General features: G+C 53.2%; 1 protein-coding gene across 1 annotated transcript in view; it reads right to left on the bottom strand.

Moving 5' to 3' along the window:
* Window positions 1–21,840, bottom strand: part of SHC3 (SHC adaptor protein 3) — a 92,551-nt gene that overhangs the window by 17,273 nt on the left and 53,438 nt on the right. Inside the window, exons 3-9 of the mRNA XM_078062181.1 lie at window positions 16,949–17,012; window positions 14,741–14,860; window positions 11,696–11,749; window positions 6,604–6,655; window positions 3,503–3,629; window positions 1,365–1,515; window positions 318–405 (exon numbers count right to left, since the gene is read on the bottom strand). Coding sequence (XP_077918307.1) covers window positions 318–405; window positions 1,365–1,515; window positions 3,503–3,629; window positions 6,604–6,655; window positions 11,696–11,749; window positions 14,741–14,860; window positions 16,949–17,012 — 656 coding nt within the window. The remainder of the gene's footprint in view (window positions 1–317; window positions 406–1,364; window positions 1,516–3,502; window positions 3,630–6,603; window positions 6,656–11,695; window positions 11,750–14,740; window positions 14,861–16,948; window positions 17,013–21,840) is intronic.

The raw sequence follows: 21,840 nt of genomic DNA on the forward strand, positions 1-21,840 counted from the left end.
GGAGGCTGCCCGGGTCCCCTTATCCCCTTTACAGAGGCCCCAAAGCAAGGAACGGAGCAGAAGAACCACAGCCTCATTTAAATTGCCCTGTTTTGCCTTTAAGTCTAAGTGGGTGCTTTGTAAATCGACTCCATTCTAGCAATGCAGTGCCAGGCACCCTTCCTCACAAACAGAGCAGACCTTCGTGCCCCAGGCTCCGCGCAGGAGGCCCAGGGTGAGCGCTTAATCGAGGACCCCTACCCCCAGGCATGCCTCCAGGGGACCTCCTAGCTGGGCCAAGGTGCCCCGAGGCCGGCCCGCCTCACCCTGCCTCTCACCTTGCCTGACAGGTGTTTGCTGCCAGTCTTCGCCAAACGGGTCTCCTAAGTGTCTCCCTTGGTAGTACGTTTGCTCTTTTCCTGCAAACTATAGACACATGTAAATACATAAAGAGAAAAAGCATCCTCGTCCCCTTCCCCATCTCTAAAAGCCACAGCGCAGTACAAGGGGCCCCAACGGAGGGTCGGGTGCTTTCCCAATTACTCCCACTTTTCCCTTCAGGCCTCCCGGTCAGCATTAGGATTTGGGAAATAGGTTTGCGTGGGTGTGAGGAAGAGGCTGCTTCACATCAACACTACACGCGCCCATCCTGTTTTCATTTGCCGCCACCAACCCTCCCTCCGTGTGGCCGAAAATGGAGCCCTCTTAATGCAGCGCCATCACTCGTAAAGTCAACTTCGGCTGGTGCGTTTCTGTGTGTCAGATCATGCCTCCCACAACCACACGCACGTGGCCAAGCCCGCCCCGTCCATCTCTGCGTCAGAGCTCCTGACTCTTGATGTCACTGTTATTTTGCCACTTTTATTAGTGTCATTGTTATTCGCACAAAGTAGGTGACATCAAAAAATTCTCCGTAATGAAACAGAGATACTGTAACTCTAAAAAGCAATTGCCTTACTGGAATGTTGATTTGGAGGAAAAATCAGGGAAATGCGTAAAAGAGAAGGCTCATAAAATTCTCATCATTTTAAGGGCCCACATCCACTCTCCTTTCGGGGAACACAAAGCGCCCCCAGGCCTCTTAAGTCTTGAACTCTTTCTTCTTCTCATTGAGCTCCCAGTATAATGGGATTTGTCCCAGGATGGAGAGGAGACCCCCAGACTCGTACCTCCAGAATCATAATATAGTTCCAAGACATCTGATTAACACCTTGGGATGTTAAAACAAAAGCCTCCCCTACTTGTCTGCTTTGTGTCATCCCAGGGGAGAAAACAGGTGAGTTACTCTGTCAAAGACTGGACAGAACACAGCCTGTCAATCGAGTGGAAGATGAAAGGAAATAAAGCTCAGGTGGCCACGACCCAGGCAGAGGTACACGACTTACCTGGGCTGTGTCGGGGGCGTGGGGTCTGGCGTGCAGCCGCACATCCACGAAGCCCCCTGGAGGAGGTGTCTTGCTTGGGATGCTGTTGTAGTATGGGTGGTCTGAGCCGTCCCCCTCCTCTTCCGTCCAAGGCTCATCCAGACTCTGCATTCTGTTAGAAGAGGATTTTCCAGAGCTTTAGCCAAAAGCTGAGCTTGTCGTCAAAACCAACAAACCTAATGTGAGGAGGTGCTACCCCAGAAAAGGGAGTTAGTCACTGTCCCCTCACTATCTAGATCTCAACCCTAAAAAGCAGATGAATGGTTTGGCCAGATACTTCTACCTTATTTGCAGTTCTACCTCCTGGAAAATTCCAACCATATTTGAAACAGAGAAGAACTCCTTTTTCAAAAGGACATTTAATTAGGTAAGAAAGGATTTATGTCTAGAGACAGATCCTCAAGGCACATTCATTTCCCTAAATCAAAGCATAATCAACTAAAAAGTAGAGACTTTAGTGACATCGGAGAAAATGACAGAGTAAAAATCTCTGAAAATTCTCTCTTCCATAAAACAAATAAGAAAACTAGAAAAAAAATGTTTTTCAAAATCAACTTTTTCAGAACCCTGGATATTAATCAGAAGCTTACAGCAAACTAATGTTTGTGGTTTTGTTTTTTTTTTTAAAGCAAACAGCTGTAAGAACAGTGGCTTATGGCATTTTAACTTGCCCTATTCCTGTCTCCATGGTAGCCGTGAAAACCAACAGCCCACGATCACAGTGAAAACCAGCAGCCTGACAGCCATAGGAGGGGGCAAAACGGCTCTGAGACCCTTTCAATGTACAATATTCTTACATGTTTTTGTACTCTTCATACACACGCATTTATCCATAAACTACACGCACAATTTTATTCATTGGTTTTAAAACTTCCATAAATGTTTCCTATCCTTTTCCATTTAAGATTTTTGAGATTTATTCTGGTAATAGACCTATACCAATCTACTCTTTTTAATGACTATGTCCCATTATATATGAAACTTAAAAGTGGCAGGAGAATAGTGAACAAACTTTCAAATTTTACATACGGTGTATACATTGTGCGGATAAATGGGTGTGTATAAAGAGTATAAAAGCCCTGCCACACTGTAGCTAACTGCGCTTCCCGCGTCTGAGCTCAGGGAAGCTTCTACCGGCTGGGAAAAGTGGGGTCTTCCCAGGCACCTCCCAAACGGATGTCTTAAAAGCCATTTCCCGGGAGATGAGACAATGGACTAAAAGCCTCAGTCACGAAAGGGGCAGAGCTCAGAGGGGTGAGAGACTCCTTCTTAATAATGAAGGTGAAGGTAGACACTGCCTTCATGAGGAAGCCACAGAACGTGGCTGCAGACGCTGGAGCAAGAGTGGAAAGCAAATTCAGGAGAAATAAGGTTTCATTGACAGCGAACACACCGTCGGAAGAGGCTTTCGTGATGTGAGCCTGAGCAAGGACAGACTATTGACATGCCCCCTGTGACTTTCTCTGGGGGCTTTGTGCTGCACAGAATGCTCTTCTGTCCTGAGGAAACTCGGTGCGACATCCTGAAGGTTTCCTACAATTCCTACTCATATTTACTCTTTCATTAGACACTTGAAGGACCAATGAGCTGGAGCTGCCGGGGCTCATCCTGGTTACGGGCATGCGTGCCCAGGGCACAGGAGGCTCGGTGTCCCCAGGCCACCCAGCTCAGGGCCTCGTGGCGGGGCCCCGTGTCATGGCCGTGCTAACCACGATGGCGAGGACAAGGCGCACGTCGCACCTACGCCATGCAGACCCAAGGAGGAGACACGTGGGACCTGCACCTGGTTGCAGAGGAAATGGCGCCAAACATATTACAGTGCATTCCTGTAACCTTGGCTACCGTCTCTATAGTTTCTAGAAAACGTTCTCCTCAACACTCACTGCATCGCCCATATGTCGGCCTCCATCTGTGGGGCGCCTGAGCCTCAGCCCGGCCCCGCCAGGTGCCTCCGAGCCCAGAGCCCTGTGATCGAGCATGTCTGTCCAGACCACACCCCGTGGAGGCCGTTTCGTGATTTTCTCCTCTCGAGTGGCTTTAAGAGGAAAGACTGTAAAATACAGAAAGGCCACTGCGAAGGGTGTCACAGCACTACTCACCGGTCGTGGAATGTGGGCACCTTGGAAGGACACTGCAAATATTGCTTAAACCGGAGTTCAAAGGCCTGTCCGATGGAGCCGATGACATCCTGGGCCAGCCCGTCGCAGCACTCCAGAATGTGACAAGCTGTGAGCACAAGCGGCAGGGCCCGTCAGAGACACCGGGGCCGCCAGGCTCCGCCACGGGAGGGGCGCGTGTCCCTCATGGACTGTCCCCGCAGCGCCACCCGCAGCCCGCTCCCTGCGCCACCGCCGTAGAGCATCACCACGGGGACGCATCTCTTAACGGCTCTGCTCTCTAAACTACCGTTCTATTTGTAAATACATTTAGACATTTGTGATTTCCAGTTGATCGCTCTTAGGAATTTCTTAACAGTCTATAAAGTACCAACACCGAGCCCAGCAGAGCGAACCAGGGTTTGGAAGGAAACGTTGATGGGACAGAGAGCCTGATCGTAACAAGAAGTGAGCCCCGCGAAGGCCCCGTGGGCCTGGGAACGGACCTAACCCAGCTCTCGAGGGGCAAGGCCTGAGCTACTCCGTGGACGGGAGCAGCTTGTTCGCTGACCTCCCAGTGGGAGTCCAGTGTCCTCACTGAATGTGGCAACTCAAACAAATTAAAGATGAGTTTGAAGGGGTATTAATTCGCGGGTCCCTCCCGCTGCATGCCGCCTGCACCTGCTCCAATGTGAGCCCAGATATTCGCGCAGCTTCTCAGAAAAGCAGCTTGTGCTAAATAGTAAATCAAAGTTGGGGTGTCAGTGGCCAGAAGAGGGCTCCTCGGGGGGCCTGGAGCACCTCTTAGCCGATTTGCAAGGGCACCCACCGGCCCAGTGGGAAAGTAGGGTGTCTCCTCCCAGACACACGTCCGCGGGGGCCACGGGGGTCCCAGCCCTCCCTGTGTGACCCGCAGGGTCATGTCACTAATGGGGTAAAGAATACTCCCCAGAGAAAAGGACCAGTGTGGGTGTCACACTCCACCTGGCTCCCGCCAATGGTTAGGACGTCACTGTATTTTAGGAGGGTTCCCTAGAGGCATTGCAGGGGCGGGTGGCAGGAGGAGGCACTCCACAGGGGAGCTGTCCGTGCACCCGCAACACCACCAAACCGTCCTCTTGCAGCACAAAGCCGGCCGGGCACGGTGCAGCTCCCTCCGACGGCCACTGCCAGGCCCGGGGTCCTCAGGCGTCTCGCCTCCCCCGCCCCCAGACTGGAGGGGGGTGCACTGAGGACACAGGATATCCCGAGAAGAGCAGAGTGACTGTATAGCGGCTCCCGATCGCAGTGCAAGCCCTTTGGGGACACTAGGGATGGCCAAGAGGTGTGTCCCAAGGACACGGACGCCCAGCTGTATTTTTGTTACTGATTACTGCTATTACTTTATTTTATTGTTGGTATTGTTTTTTATTAAACATCAACCCGGGAGACCCGGAGCAAGCCCATATTACGTAGCTGTTAGAGGTGCATGGTTGTGCATGACGCGGTAGGAGTGGAGGTCTCCCTCCAGCCCGTAAGGAGGCAGGAGCCTGGGCGGGAGGGAGGGGGACACCCGGTCCCCACCTGCCTGTTTCCAGGCACGCAGACCCACCCCTGCATCCCCACCGGCCAGGGAGCTGCCTGGTTGGTACTTCGGAGAAGAGTAGGCTGGGGAAGGGTCAAAAACGAGCAGTTGCCCTCCCTTCTGAAAAGCAGAACTGCAGAACAACACGGTTTCTGCAGAGGGGGCTGCAGGACCCATCCTCGGGGCTGCTAGTCTACACGGCAGGGAGCCGGAAGCCTGGACCGGGCCCTCTTTAAGTGGGTTCCTGGGACATCTGCAAGCGGCAGGGCTGCAGGGGGAGCTCCCCGTTGGCTGAGGGCCGAGCCCGTTGGTCAGATAGAGCGGGTTCAGAGCCTGCAGATGCAGACGGAAGCCACGTCTCCAGGCCCCGGTACCTCGCGGTGTTGCCTGGAAGGAGCACTTACACAGGAGTGCAAATGTTTACAGCCAGACTGGGTGATGATTTGCAAGGTCCACTGACCTATCCACCATCTAATCCCTCTGCAAATGCCTCTGGGAGGGGCCGCACAACATCGTGGGGAAGAGCAGGGAAGGAGTCTGTGCGCAGACCCCCGGGGGTCGGAGCACCTGGCGGACGCATCTCGTCACGTGGCGTCACCTCACGGACTGTTCTCCGTGGGCTGTCTTGGAAACGTGTCCAAGAGGCGGAATGGGGGAGGGGGCCGAAACAGAACGCTAGGCTCCCCTTTGCATTGGAATTTTAACAGAAGAGAATATATGTGTATGTATGTAGATAAAAGTCCTGTAAAGCAAACTAGAAAATGTTAACAGGTGGGACCTGGGGTGGAGGGTGGGGGGGAGGGGAACCAGCCGGCTGAGGCAGAAGGGCTGCTTTGTATTGCGAGAATCCCAGCCGCGATCTTCGGCGGCGAGTTCTACACTGGGGCTGTGGGATGACCCGTATTCGAGGGTAGCGCACGGTACTCAGCCTGCCCCCACCCAGGCTATTAGCACCCATGGGTGGGGCTGGGGTTTTGTACATGATCAAAGGAATGGGGTTGTGGGTGTGGAGGTAGGGTCTAGGAATAAAGGGTCTGGGAGGGTGGAGAGTGCTCCAGTGCCTCAGATCCCCCATCCAGCCTGCGTCTGAGGCCCTGGCAGCATTGTGGGGTGTGGGGGGATGGCGCGAGAGCTCGGCCCCCGCGCTCCAGGGCTGTGCCGGGCAGCAGAGGCTTCTGGGGTGGTGGAGCTGGCCTCGGAGCTGGAGCTGGGCAGGAGGACGGGCGGGCTGCGGAGGGTCCAGGTGTCACCGAGGCCACGTTCAGGGCTGCGTGGGATCTGTGGTGTGCAGGCCAGGTGCACCGAGCTACAGCCATCCGCACGCAGGTGCGTGTTTGACGCTCAGGGTCGCCAGCGTCTCCCGACCCGGCCAAGGATGCTGCCACACTTGCCTGCCCACAAACCCCCACGGTCACTAACTGTGCGTCAGGACACACGCTCGGGTCGGCCAGGGGGGCGGAGATAATGAGGAACGTCTGGAGCCCGGCGTGAAGCCTGGCTGCATGTGGCTGAGAGACCGCAGGAGTCAAGCACTGCTTACCTCTGCGGTTAACGGGGTCCTTCGCCACGTACGCCACGTAGTCCGTTGTGTCCTGTAAGGAGACATGCACGTCACTAATCACAGCTGGACACGCGGCACACAGCCCGGCCAGGACTCCGACAGCCCGGCGTTCCTCCGACCTCCGCGGGCAGGGATCCTCCGGCCTCGTGAAATGGGGACTCTGGCTCGGCAGGTGCGGGCCGGGGCCTGAGTTCTGCGTCCGCCCCAGCTCTCACTGACCCTGCTGTCTGTGCCCGCGCCCCGGCAGCAGGGATGTGACGGGCACCCCGTCCTCTGCGTGTTGGACCCCCAGGGGCTCTGACAACACTGATGCTCGAGGCCTGACTCCCAGATAACCTGACCTAGCTGGACTGGCGGGGAGGGAGGTCTGGGGTTCCCCAGACGGTTCTGCTACGATGGAGGCTGAGGCCCCTGCCCTCGGCTCTGCCGTGGTCCTCATCGGAGCGGGCCGAGGCCTCCCTCGCGGGGCTTGTGGAAACAGATTGTGGGCCCCCACCTCGGGGTTTCTGATTCTGTGGGTCTGAGATGAGGCCCCAAATGTGCGTTTCCGAGAAGTTTCCCACTGATGCTGGTGCTGCTGGTCTAGAGGCCGAGGGGAAACCAGAAGCTGGGTGGCAAACGCCTTCCTGGGTGGATGAGATGTGATGGTGCTTTTCCTCCCGGACAGAAGCGGTAATTTTAATCCCCTTAAGACATTTCCAACACATGAGCTCTGTGGAGTAGTCTGGCTGTAACAGGGGACACACGAGTCCGCTTGGCCACACGGAGGAAACTCTGTCCTCAGAAGTGGGATGGGGTCGCCATGTGGGTTTTAGTTTCTAAACCGGCAGAGGAAACATAATTCTCCTCGTTGTTGAAAGCAGAAAAGACATCCCTGCAAAGTTGACATTTGCAACATTCAAAAAAGTCTCCGGGGGGCAACTGGTAAAGGCACACCCCATTGTGGCAGATACTTCCCAAATGTCACTGCTTCGAAAGCTCCAGAGTTACAGATGGGCTCCCACCGCGTTCAGCATCTGACAGACTCTGTGTCGTGAGTTCCTCCATTACTTCTCTCCATGGGCAGGACACCACCCCTTCTCTCTCTGCTCCAGGAAAACGCTCCGACAGGAGGGGGAGGACAGTGCGTGTGGGGGCGTACAGGGGTCACAAGCACCCACTGCCGGCGGTGCCAGGTGCCAGGCGCTTATCCATACGCCGTTTCCCAGAGTTCACGGCGAGGGCTCTCCTGGCAGCTTCTGACATGACGGGCTGCTACCCGGGTCCCTCTGGCGTGCAGCCCGCCTATGCTGTTCCATCCTCCTGCTCAGGCCACTGCCCACTGGTATATTCATAGACTGAGCTGGGAAGGGTGTGGACCCGGCTTCCGGTCATTTCCATCAGGGAAGATCTGTCGGGATCTGAAGCCATCTGCAGCTTGGAGTCACAGATGTTCTTCATGGGTTCAGGGCTAACAGCATTGGAAGGGTCCTAGGACAGCACTCGTGTCTCTCAGTCTGTGATCCATGGAACCCTGGGGCTGGGCAAGTATAGTCCCCGTTGTTTGAGATGTCATCAGAATTTTTTTTTTAATTTGTGTTTTCATATCCATGATAATCTTAAAAATTAATACAAGAATATCCGGGACCACCCGAAGGACCACTGTGGTGTCCGTTCTGTGTGTGCTGTCAGCACCAAGGTTGTCTGTTGGGTTTCTGATATTACGGGTGCCAGGTTTGTAAAGAATTAGAGAAAAAAGAACACTCAGACTAGATGATTTTGCCCCAACTCAAGCAATGAATGTCACATTTGTACATAATGATGTATCCCTGAAGGGCTTGCTTGAATAGAATAAATTAGTGGAAGGACTGAGTCATCCAGGCACCCAAGGTAGTGGAGAGAGGCCGACCTTGAAGGATCCTGCACCGTGGTGGCAGGTTCCAGAGGCACGCTGAGAGCAGAGACCCAAAACCATCCATCACAGCAAATTAATGTAGCTTTGAACGCTGTCAGCTTTCCCATGTTTATCAGTATTAAATTTCTGACCTGGATTGGGGTTTAGTGTTCAATAAGAAGTTGAAACAGAAGGAGTCAATACTTGATTTATGTTTGTGCATATTTGGGTACAAAATCAATTTGAGTCAGCACGAGTGGAAAGTGCAAGGAAATTCTTCTTTTTAAATTCTTACTCCAGCCTGAGAAACGCTGCTCTGGGAAAGGAAGGCCAGGAAGGAGCTGTGACACGTGTCCCATCCTCCAGATGGACCCAGAGCTGAGCTCTTCTAATGTCAATGTTGATCATTTTCTGGCACACTGTGGGGGTGGGGGTGTATTGCTATTCAGAACATTGTTCTAGACATCACACAGCCACACACTGAACACCCCAAGTTCTGAGATGGGGCTTCCAGGTGCCTGTCCAGTGCCCATCCCATCCCTGTTCCCACTCTCCGAGACCTTCTGAGCCTGGCCAGCATTCCAGCGCTCCCTGGGGGCCTTGGAACACTGTTAACTGCAGTAGATTAGAATAATAGCACCTTTTGGGGAGTTGGATTAACAGTGTTTTTCACTGTCTTATTTGATATTTCAAAATGCCATTTTCTTACTGGGTAAACCAAAGCACAAAGCAGTAAATAGATACAAACTTAGTGGCAGAACCAGGAATACAACCTGGAATAATTGTTAGTTTTATTTAAATATCCACCAATTATAGTGGTGACAAACCAGTTTGGAATGGGAACTCATGCACAATGTGAACACATATTTGAGTGGTTAAAATGGAAAGTAACTGGGTTTCCTGTCCTCCTAGTGACATTTTCAGCATCAGAAAAAGAAAATCAGAAGAAAATATAAAAAGGTTATGAATTACTTTAAGGGTCACTGAATGCTTCCTTTTTTTTTTTTTCTTAAATGATGAGATGATGAGGAAATTTGAAAGCAGCTCACAGACCTGTGTGCATCCTGGAGAGTAACATAATTTTAACACTAGCCAATGTATTTGGCTTCCAGAATTTTCCATCTCTGTATGTCCACTCCTAAAATCAGCATTAGATGAGGTTTGAGAGAAGTTCTTGGAAGAATCTGTTGACTACAGGTGTGTCCTTTTCTTCCTTTTACTTTTCAGGCTGGGTTACCTCCCAAAGTTCAGAAACTATGGCTCCAAGCATCATATTGGGTCAGCAGTTAGAGCCCCTGCAAGTCGATTAGAGCCGATGCAGGCACAGGGGAAGGTGTGAGGACAGCTAGGCGTGCAGGTGCAGCGCGGGCGGAGAATGGCGCACCTGTCCCTCCACACAGCATCCTCAGAGACGCCCTTCAGATGGCTTTGATGTGGCCGACTCCCACTGTCTAGATGTGTGTCTCAATGAGGTCTTTCACTTTATAATTAAATGTAAGAAATGAAGGGACTAGAAAGAAAGCAGAAGGGAGGGGCGCCTGGGTGGCTCAGTTGTTAAGTGTCTGCCTTCGGCTCAGGTCATGATCCCAGGGTCCTGGGATCGAGCCCCACATCGGGCTCCCTGCTCCACGGGAGGCCTGCTTCTCCCTCTCCCATTCCCCCTGCTTGTGTTCACTCTCGCTGTGTCTCTCTCTGTCAAATAAATAAATAAAATCTTAAAAAAAAGAAAAAGTAGAAGGGAGGGGAGGGGAAAGAGGAGACCATGATGGGAGACTTTTGAGGATAAGACCCTAAGTGTGGGAGACAGCATGAGTCAGTGGAAGTACTGAGGGGTGCTTGGATGGTGCCCTGTCATCCTCTGTCAATTAGGTGGGGGTTTGAGGGCAAAGAACCACGTGCAGGGTGGCAAATCCCTCTCCTGCCAGCGCCCTGGGCCCCATGATGCCTCTCAGGGGGCTGCAGCAGCTGGGGCGGGGGCGGCGGGCACAGGCTGTCTGCAGCCCGGACACCCGGGCCCGGACGGTACTGTCCTTTGGAAATGTGGAGACCAGACCAGCAGTGGAAACCGCCCCCTCGATTTCACCTTCAGGCTAGAGGCAGGTTCCCCAGGTAAAGGGAGCAGGGGAGGAAGAGCGTGTGGGATCAACACAGACCCTGGGAAATACTCCCTCCCCGGCCAGACTCTGGCACCAGTCACGCGGGCTGCCTTGGACCGTAAACTTCTACAGAACAAAACACCACTTCTAAACCTCCATTCTGCGATTATAAAAGATTATTTAACAGCGAAGGGACGTCTTGCCAGGATATAGAACAATTCTTCTTTTTGAGTCAATTTAGGTCCAAGAAAATACGCACCCTGTTGTTGTCCTAATTTTTAAATATTTCCCCAGATCGGTGAAAATGTTACTGGGGCCAAAGAGAAATGGTATGATAACAGTCTTGGGGGGAGGGGTGCTTTCCTCCCTTCGCTGCGGGAAGGGCTGACAGGCTCTCCTTCCCTGGAGACGATTTGCTGCCTGGGTGGCTCCAAAGGGCTGGTGGGCAACAGGGAGCAGCCGTGAGTGGGTGGGGGAGAAGGAGGAGGGAGGAGGAGGAGGAGAAGGGGGGAGGCTTTCTGGTGACCCTGAAACTGATCACGGACACCACCTCCTAGTGCTCCTGACCGATGTAGGAGCAAATCCCTTTGTGACCCCACCTTCTTAACGAAAGAGGCAATACAAAAATAGAACATTCTCATTCTGCGCTCTCTCTCGCTCTCTCTCTCTGCACTCCTTCCCTGCTGGCAAAGCAAACCAGTAAGACGACAGCATGAAATTTGGGGAGAAGAATTCTAATTCCAAACATCTATGAATAAAGCAGACTAAGTAAATTCACAGCCTTCCAGTTGACTTCAAATAGGAAATCAGAGGGCCCTCGTGGAGGCCCAACAGGAAAAAGGAACGAGGCAGGACTCGCAGTCTCCAGACGGCGACCCTGACGACTCTGAGACTGGGGATGGCCCCAGGAGCTCCTCAGAAGGCCAACACTTGAAGGATTTCGGACAGCTTTGGGCTGAGGAAATGAAATTAATGGTCGTCGAGAAGAGCCTGTGGCATCGGGAGGGGGCAGCCGGCATCCCGGTTACCTTTCCCGGTCGTGAAGCTAGGCCCCTTCTCGGGGACTCCCAGGGAGCAAGGAACACAAGCCGCGGGCACTTACCGGGTCTCCCCCGGACGCGAAGGAGATGGACTGCATGTGGTGGTTCGCGATGATCTGCCCAGAACAAGAAACGAGACAGGTCGTCAGTACACGGCCCTCAGCTCTGAAAACCAACTGCTTGGTGGCAGGTGGGAGGAACCCGCAAGGTGTCCTGAAGATGGGCCAAGCGGGTACCCGACGAACACGACAGTGATCAGTCATGACGGCCGCCCACCGTTAATGGGCTTTTCCCAACATGGGCCCTGCTGGTCTAGCCGCTCGGCCCGAGCCATGTCACGTGGGTCTGACGGCAGCCGTCGGGGGAGGAAGGAGGGGAGCCTGAGGCCCAGGGGCGACAGCGGGCCGTGGGCAGCACTGTGACCACACACGGGGCTCACTGACAAGGAAAGCGTCTCAGCCCCAAGCCGAGACATGTCCACGGTGCGGTGTCCGTCTCCAGAGACACACGCGGCTTGCGGCACAGGCCCAGCGAGCGCCGAGGGGTGTCACCCACTTAAATCCCGGGCGCGTACAAATCAGAAAGCCCGCATCAGACGTGGGGCCGTCTCGGGCACTCTTGTAATCAATGTGATCAACTTAAAGGCGGAGGACATCCCAAGTTAATTTTAAACTGGGAAATTTCCATTAGCATTGTAGACGGCTGCCTGCGGTGGGAGTCAGGAGACCCTGAGTAAATTAGGAGCTGCCCTAAATTTAAAAAGCTACGTAAGTTTTCCCTGCTATTTGTATCATTTTAAAGACAATGTAATGACACTGAAGTAAATTCCAGGGATGGAAACAGCGGTCCTGCCCCTACCCCAATACCACCAGTGTGGGATTATCTCTGCACAGCCCCTCAGGCCCTCGGCAACAGGCAGGGGGAAATTACGGAGGCCACACCCCGCCATCCTAGGGGCCTCCCAGCCACGCTCCCGTAACCCTCAAAGCAAGACTATGGCTGAGCTGTAAGAGAAAATCAGACAGTTAAAATGCCTATTTGGGTTGTTGGCACTTGCAAACCGCTCGGGATCTAGAAAGACCTGAGTGTGTAACTGGATAAAAACAAGGAGGCCAGCTCTGGAGCCCATGCGGACCCTGCCGGATCCAACCACCTGCAGCCGCGTGCAGCCTTCCGGAACCCTCCTGCCTCCCGTCCCGGGCCAGGAAGCCCCCAGCATGGCAGCGAGCACCAGCAATCCCCAAGTGAGGATAAACTTCTAAAAGGTGTTGATTTTTGCTTAGTTTTTGCTCGTAAGGCAGCTCTCATACTGGGGTTTGGAAACTGAAGCGGATGTTATGACTTGGGGGATACAATGGAAATCGTATTTGGTCTCCACAATCATGCCTGACCGTTAGTGTGTGGTTGTTCTCAGCCCTTTGGCTAAGACGGAAATTAAATGGAGAGCAAGAAGTCTGGAGATGGTGAACCGAAAGCAGGTGTTTCCGTCCCTGGGAGGCTGATGGTGCTTCTCCTCCCTGAGCGCTCTGCAGACGGGGGTGGCCGGGCCCTTTCATGGTCGCTCTGCGCGGGGCGGGGAGCGTCCAGCCGGGCCTGCTCCTAAACTGATTGCAAGAGGCAGCCCGTGTACACTCCGCCTCGGGAGAGCCGGGGGATGTGGCCGGGACACGCGCCAACCATCCCAGGCTGTACTCCTGTGTCCGGGAGGGCGCCCCGCCCCTGAGCCCAGCCCCACGCCCATCCTCCACAGACAGTGAGGACTGGACACGGCCAACCAGCCCCCAATCCCAGCACGGCCGCATCCCTTCCCCTCTTCCTGTTTGCTGTTTTAAGGGAGAATGAGGGAGAAGGGGGGACTAGGAGGTGTAGCCCACAGAACTGAGGGCCACCCTGAGGATCTCCAGAAACGGGAGCAACCATACATCGTGTGAGTGTGGATAGGGGTGTGTGGTTTGGGGCCGAGGGGACCTGCCTCCTTCGCCCGCTGGGCAGGGTGAGGGCCTTTGCAGCCCGGGCCGCAGGTGCCCAGCCCTGAGACAGCCCCGGAGCAAGGCTGAGCCCGCTGAACCCTCCCAACCCACCACCTAAATGACAGTCCCCCACCCGTCAGTGGACCAATGTGAAAAGATGATGATTATCTATTGGGTGGGCAAGGGAAAAGGAGGGAGTGCGAGGCGTCGAAACAAACCCAGACGTTGCCTCTCGTTTCTACGCTGGATCTAGAATTTATTTCAACACTCAGGTGGGGGTTGCCTTGGACTGTATGAATAAGTGAAGCTGGGGTGCTGCTCGCTTACCTGGGAAACACTGAAATCAGTAAATATGAAGATATGTGTAGTGACATAAAGGTAACCCCAGGCATCCCTGGGAACACACGGCCAGAGTCAGGGAGGGTCGTTCGGAGGCCTGGGGCTGGCCCATCTCTGGCCGTGTGGATGCGTCCGATGTCCAGCTCACACTGCCCGGAGGCCCGGACGGAGCAGGACTCATGCCCCTGTGTGTGAGCGTTTGCACCTGTGGGCACCCAGGACAGCCCCTGAGCTCTACCCACTGTTCCAGCTGAAGGAACTGAGGTCAGAGACGCCTATGACAGACGCTGCCGAGGGGCCGGCCCTCCCCCACTGACTTCACCCTTGGTCGCCACTACTGTGTGGCCTCGGCCGGCGGCAGACCTCCCACTCCGGCCAGGCCATGTCCGCTATCACGGGCTGCTGCCGACCGCCGGAGGCTCCGGACGAGGAACCACGGAGACAGAAAAGACAGGGCTCATTAAGCCGCCACGTGCCATCCACTTCTGAGATGATCGCATGTGGAAGTAAGACGTGGGCTGCAGAGCCAAGGAAACGGGATTTCAAAAGGAATGAAACCCGTGGCAGCCACACGCACCTCTCCTTACACTGCGAGTAAATCCATGACTTCAGAACTATCCTCAAGGGAAAGGTCATTTATAGCAGAATTAAAGAAAACCAATTCCATCTATATTCTGTTGGCGACCCTTCAGAGGAGCTAAAGTTTGCAGATGAGTGGAGATTTTAGACGAACGTGCTCTGCCGCGCACACCCGTCATGGGGGCCGTGGGCGGGCGGGGCGCCCGAGTGCCTACAGACCTGTTTGGAGTCGGGCGTCCGAAGGTTCAGGCTGGCGGTGGATATGGTCAGGGAGATGCTCATCCCCGCAAACTGGAGGTTGCTCTTGCCCAAGATGCTGGACAGCATTTTGCTGGGGGGCTGTGAAATCAAGCAGCGTGATTTTAGCTTCGGATTCCCACTGTCGCAGCCTCTCCGTGGTTCCCGTCTGCCACGCCCCCAAACCTCCACCTTCCCGCCCTCCCGGGGCTCGGGAAGGAGACTGTGGCACGAAGGAGCTGGGAGGCGGGCCCGACGCTAACACACAAGTTCTGCAGCACGCACAGGCCGAGGGATCCGTTCCTGCGCACACGCTGCACGCTGGCATGGACACTTGTGGGACGTCGGTGCCCAGTCCGGATGCCTCCTGGGGGGACGCGTCTCGTGTCCCTCCTAAGCCTGGGGCACGTGCACAGACCAGTGCACACAGCTGTGAGGCCCAGAAACCGGTTTCATTAAAGGACTCAGGGCCAGAGTAGGAGGGTCCAGCTCACGGGGCCAAGAGCATCCTGCGCAGTCTCGAGACTGCTCACTGCTGAGGGGCACGGAGCACAAACCCTCTGGCGGGAACATCATCCAGGCCCGAGCTCACAGACTTAGAACCTGCTGGGCCCGCACGAGGACGGACGACCCGGTTCGGCTTAACTAAAGGTCCTTCACACAGGCCCGAGGGACTGCGTTCTCCCACCACGCACCTTCCCCCAGACGCTGCCAAACCCGCCTCCCGTCCAGGGCCCACCGACCACGCTTCCCTTTCAGATGAGAATGTGCCCTCTTTAGATATGCCAGTTAACACTAGTTCTTAACCAGGCATGCACTGCTTTTTAATCTCCTGACAGAGCTATTTAAAAATAGAGACGCCACCCCCTTCTGATTAAGTCACACCTGGGGTGGAGCCCGGAAACGCACCTTACTTCCACCACCTTCGCCTGGCTCTGCAAGAGGAGCTTCCCTAGCTCTGTGCTCACGCTCCCGCCTAGCTACTGCATGCGAGATTCAAGATCCAAAGTTCTCTGCCTGAAACCCGGCTGCCCTGTGGCTTCACCAATGTCCCCAGGCCATGAAGACAAAACCCACCTACAGCCCAGGAAGTGACAGGGGCAAACACGCAACCTGCCTGCAAACCTCAGCCTCAGGACAGACTCAGAGACACCAGAGATGCTCCCCCTGATAGAGTCTAGGCATAGACAGGCCTGATGGTGAGCACTTCGTTACGTACCTGCTGGACTTCTACCCAGAGAGTTTTTCTGAGCTCTCTTTCAATCCATATTTTCCCCTACCGACCTAACCACCTCAGAGTGAAAAGATGGAGTGACCTGAGCTTGAGCTCAGCCCACCACCTACGCACACTGTGCCTTCTCTCTCTATGCCTCAGTTTATGCCATCTGTAAAACGGGAATATCCGTGGCATCCTGGAGCAGGCTATACCAGCTAATGAGAGACAATTATTACATTTGCAGGAATTTTATGAGCTGGGCTTTAAAAGCAGCTGCTGTGAAAAACTAATTTATGTAAACTTGCAATTAAATAAATTACATTTAAAAAACAAAAAAACAATACTCAAAACTTGTCACTTTCTAGCTGTTTCTGCTACATTAACGGTCATCTGTGCTGTTCCGGCCATGCGCGTCTACTGCACCTGGGCACCAGGTGGGGACCCGTGCAATGCGCTCCGGCCACGCGCGTCTACCGCACCTGGGCACCAGGTGGGGACCCGTGCAATGCGCTCCGGCCATGTGTGTCTACTGCACTGGGCACCGGGTGGGGACCCGTGCAATGATGTGCCGCTGCACGTCTTCAGGGATGTCACATTAGAGCTTGAAGTCGGCCAGCGGAGTACACACACCACGGAAACTGGCAAACACTACAGATCTGGTGCTTCTTACTCCGCCCCCCGAGAGCCGCTGGTTAAATCTACCAGCACAGCAGCGGGACGTCTGTCCCAAATGCTGCTCCAGTGAAGTGAGGTCACGCCCGTAAAGGCTTAGTGGAGCTCGGGCCCTGTCTCACGTGTCTGTTCTCATCACTGTCTGTGGGTTTTGGCCCCTGGGGTGCAACGGGGGTGCTGACTTGGGTGGGCCAGTGACCGCCAACCGTCCTGCCGAGCGCATGGCAGGGGGACCCTAGCGGGGCCCTGACGGGTGGGGTGTGACGAAGGTGCCGCGTGGGAGAAGACACAGGGCACAATACCTTTCTCCTCCTGAAGGCTCCCTTGGCGCCAGGGACGGCTTCACACACACGGCTGATGGCTTCCCTTAAGGAGGCAGGAAGAGAGATCCATTTGTCACGTTAATCAGGATTCTGCAGCCCAGAGACCACACGTGCACGTCCCCAGGGAAAACATCTGCTGTGCATTCAGAGTAGACAGCAGTCCCCTCGCCCCGCAGGGGTCACCCAGTTCCCTTTGAACAAACAGGTCATCGTGAACCTCTGACGGGCAGCGCCCTGGTTCTTCCTGGTGCTGGGGATGCATCCTGACCGTGTGACAGGTATTGATGCCACGCTCCTCTGTTGTATGTTTGGTTAGGATGCCATCTAATAAACCAGGACCCGGACATGTGGCCTCCTGGTGTTCCCTTCAAGGTCACGGTCCTGGCACAGGCCCTGACCAGAACAAGTACTGCTACGGGTCAGCATCCCTCCAAAGTGGGTCAGAATGTTATCAAAAGAAACTTGGTCCTCTGAGTGTTATTCTCAGCTTCTGCAGTTGGTAAGCGTCATCAAACCAAGAGGGCTCCGAGGGAGGGGAGGCACTCCGGTGGGACACGGCTGAGCCAGACATGAGGTCTATGCAGGGCAGCTCCCCCAAGCGCGCATTTACTGAGCAGCTACTATGTGCTGGGCGCTGCCCTGAGGAATGGAGGCAAGGAGACTTTTCGGTATGGGGGTGTGACGGGAGGCCCGGCTGCAGAGGGTCCCCCAGGCAGGAGACCTCGGGAGGTGAGGAGCGTGGGGACCAGACCACATGGAGGCTGCTCTGGTCCAGATACTGGAGGCAGGGGGTGGGAAGGATGTGGCTGGCGGCAGATGCCTGGAAGCAAACAGGTCACTCTGTGAGCTGGCCTCAGTGGGAAGTGACAGGGACAGGCCAGAGGTGGTTCTAAACTCAGGAGCCCAGAAAGGAACTGGATGAACATGAATATCTCACCTTGCTCGTGGGGAAAGGACAAAATAGTAAGAGAACACAGAAAGAAACAGGGGTCTGGACATGCCAGATGACAAACAACACAATGGCTCTTCAGAAACATTCTGCAGGTTTTCTATGCTAAATACTTCTTGAAATTATTTTTTATCGCCTAGAAAAATAATTGCCACCACAAGACAGTGGTCCTGAGAGAAATCTGTCCTTGTTAAATTAGGTAAGAGACTATTCAGGTAAGCCTCGTCTTTGCTGCTGAATTCACCGCAGGGAGTGGGCAAAGACTATTCTAGAAGTTCAGATGCCATGAAGACTGTAGACTGATTCACCGTGACTCAGAAAAAGTTCATTTAAAAAGAATGAGTGTGTTTGATGTTTATGCTTAGTCATTTATTTTATAATAATGTTCCAACTGTGGTTCTATCAAAATGATCACCCAAGTACCTTCTAAAAGTAAATTCCTATTGAAAAAGGTCAAGCTGTCTCTTTAGAGAACTATATAAACCTCAGCATCTATATTTTATCTGTTTAATTAAAAAAAAAGTTCAGTGCATCTCTGCACTGTGCTTGTTATATCAAGTGACAGATTAGGCTGAGCAAAGCCAGCCAAGTCTCTGATGGTCCCAGCAGGCCATAAAGATATCACCCGGCAGGAAGCTTCCCGTAAGTCTCTCCTTAAATATCCATAATAAGCTTTGGATCTCTTTCCCGATCTGCCAACATGGACAATGAGAGAAAGAAATCAGCCTTGGGTGACAGTTTCCTAAGAGGATAACTGTCACGTGTCTAACTTGTATGACTTCTGCGTCTGAGTTGGTGGGCCATGAAGCTCGGGCCACAGGCCTCCCTCCCGCCTGTGTGCGGTTCGTGGGAACCACCCGTGGACATTAGAATGGGTTGGGGACAGGCAGTGCAAATAATAAACCCATCTGTCAAGCAAGTCCTCCTACTGAGAGTCAGCCAGCATCCCAGGGCGCATTCAGAGACTCAATCTTTTGTCCTTAAGATTTGCAAATGTCAGAAATTCCAGAAATTTCTCAGAACTTGAGCACCCAATTAAGTCCAAAGGATCCCCTTGTGAGCTTTAGAATCCCCCTACATGGTTGCAAATCAGGCTGCTCTTGGGAAAAATGTCCTCTCTCCATCACCAGCACATACTTGCTTCTGATGCTCATGTGCTAACCTGTGTGCATGCGAACGGTCTCTGCACCCAGGCTGATGGCATCCGTTTCCACCTGAAATAGGGTTGTGATGCAACGTAGTAACTGCCACCCTCAGATGCCTGCTAACTCCACGGTCTAACCGCAGAGGTCACGATTCTCCTCATCCCTCCTTATTGTCTAGCACAGTGCATTTGCGTGAGTGGTCCTATCTCAGTATGTTCATTTAGCAATAATTACTTCGCTTTGTGTAATCCCACCGAATCCTGGTTTGAGTCTCAGGTGGCAGTAACAGGTGGTCCCCTGTCATTAATAACAGAGATTACACCTCGACCACCTGTTCAGCATGACCCCACCTCAGTGAGCCAAGCCATGACCTCGGAGCTCAGCTAACAGGAATCTCTGGCACCTGTACAGTCACCTGAAAGTAACTGATGCCTCCCTTTGTCATGGTCCCACCACCTCCCCTCATTCAGCATGAAGTTCTCATGAGAGTCAGCACCGCCCCCCTTATTTCATAACTGCTGCACGGAGTGTAACAGGATTTGAGAACTGGGTCCTTTGGACTCATAGAGCACCACCTTTGTCCCCATTCATCCATCTAGTGCTGCCCACTCCCCCCGCCACACACTCATTTTACAGACTAAAATCATAAAAAAATATAGGTGTCCCAAATGGTGATTTTGCCGTCATGGGGTCGTATTCTAGCAGATGGAGTGTCATCAAACACATGTGATGGCAAAGTGCCATCCATTCCATGAAGAAACAAAAAGGAGAGATAAACATGGTGAAGGGGAGCAGAACATGCCACCCACACAGACCACACAGGCCACGCAGGCCATGCTGGCATTGGGATTATTCTGAGCTGAAGGCAGCTGAGAAGCAGCAGGTTAAAATGTTAAAAGATACCAACAAAGAGTTCACAAGAAATAGCTCTGCTCTTCCCCCCCATTTGCCTAAAAGCAGGACATAAATTTGTAGAGACAGCCCCATTCCCCTGTCTGCAGGAAGGATGGAAGTGAATCACCAGGCAGCCCTGCCCCTGCAGCCCCCACAATCCCTGCAACCCCAAGACCCAGTACAGGAGTTGACACCACAGCTAGCTCTCCCCGTTTGTGGATTTCCTCGTGTACTTGCCTCCCCACAATTTGCCACCCCGGGAAACCCAAAATTCTTTTCCTGGGCTTTGTCTCTTCTGTCTGGATTTCTTGTTCTTTGTTAAGATGTGCTATAAGCCCAAGTTCTAACCACTTCTTTGAGTTACTCATCACTGAGTTTCCCTGTGTGCGTGTGTACTGCATGCACTGATCACCTGCTTTTCTCCTGTTAGTCTGCCTTTTGTCTGCAGGGCCTTAGCCAGAGAACACAGGAGGGCAGATTGAAGAGTGTTTTCCTCCCCTGGAGTGACAAATACACTAATTCATACCCAAGGGGGACAGAGTTACATGAGTGGTGTTTCAGTGTCTGGGCAGCTATCCAGGAAAAAGAATCAAACTGGGTTTCTGTCTTGTGCCTTATATGCAAATAAATCCTAAATGGATTGCAAGCTTAATTTCATTATAATGAAGCCATAAAATACTTAAAAAAAGAAAAAAGAAAAGGAAAAAGCTGGGAGGAATTTTTACAATTTATTTGAGTGGAAGGGTGATAAAAATCCAGAACATAAAAGAAAATACTGACACACTCAAGAGCATAAAAATAAGACTTTATGCAGAAGAAAAAATGGTAACATTTCATACTCAAAAAGATAATTAATATAACTCAATTAGGAAAATATCAAAAGCCCAATGTAAAAATGTTAAAAGATACCAACAAAGAGTTCACAGAAAAAGAAATACAAGCGGCTCTTGGATGTATGAAAAGATTCTCGGCTTTACTCAAAATAAGAAGAATAAAGTCTGTGTTAAAATGCCACCTTACGGCCAAAGATCAGAGCTTGACGACACATCGTAAGAAAGCCCTTCACGTGGCGAGAAGCAGCGCAGCACAGCCTTCGAGGGGCAGACTGGTGGCATCAAGCAGGACGGACTGTGTGCAGACCCCTCGGTCCAACAGATCCACTTCTGGGCATGCACTCTGTAGCACGCTGGGAGACAGCCTGGGGATATGTGTACCCCGCCACTCACTGCAGCCAGCTTGTAATAGGGTGGGAAACCCTCCGTGGCTGTCATAAGAGCCAGCTCGATAAGTGAAGGCAGCGCCTCAAAGTGGACCACCAACACCGTGCTGGTGATGGTGCCCTCTGTGCCCTCACCCCCCTTCCTCCAAGCCAGCTCTTGTTCCCACGAACTGCCCCTGCAAATTTGCCTGCACCGGCCATGGCCCCAAATGTGGTGGGCAACCTGCTTGCATGCATCTGCCCCCAGCAGACCCTTTGCTCCCTTGCCACACTCCCTTTCCTTGACACAACGCTGCTCTGACATCCTTGCCCTCCTGGTGTTCTTTGCCATTGTCTTGCCTTCTCTGTGACTCAGCCTCAGGGCTCTATCCTGCCCACCTCCTCTCTGTCCTCTGTGCAATTCGGATGAGTGGATGAGCAGGGGACAATCTGAGAACCAGCTCACTGCACCCAACTCTTGTCTCCATGCATATGGGGGGCCCCCTCCCTGGCTCTGGATGAAACCCCAGACACACCCCATATCTAACCCACCCACTTTCAGCCAAGAAAGTATCCCCAGGCACTTACAAGTCACTCCATTTTCCTAGTTCCAGTAATAAAGATGTCCAGCCCAGGTAACAGGAAATACCCTGAACATCACTTAAAACTAGAGCCATCCTCCCCC

The sequence above is a fragment of the Halichoerus grypus genome, chromosome 14, assembly GCF_964656455.1.
Source record: "Halichoerus grypus chromosome 14, mHalGry1.hap1.1, whole genome shotgun sequence".
Lineage (NCBI taxonomy): Eukaryota > Metazoa > Chordata > Mammalia > Carnivora > Phocidae > Halichoerus > Halichoerus grypus.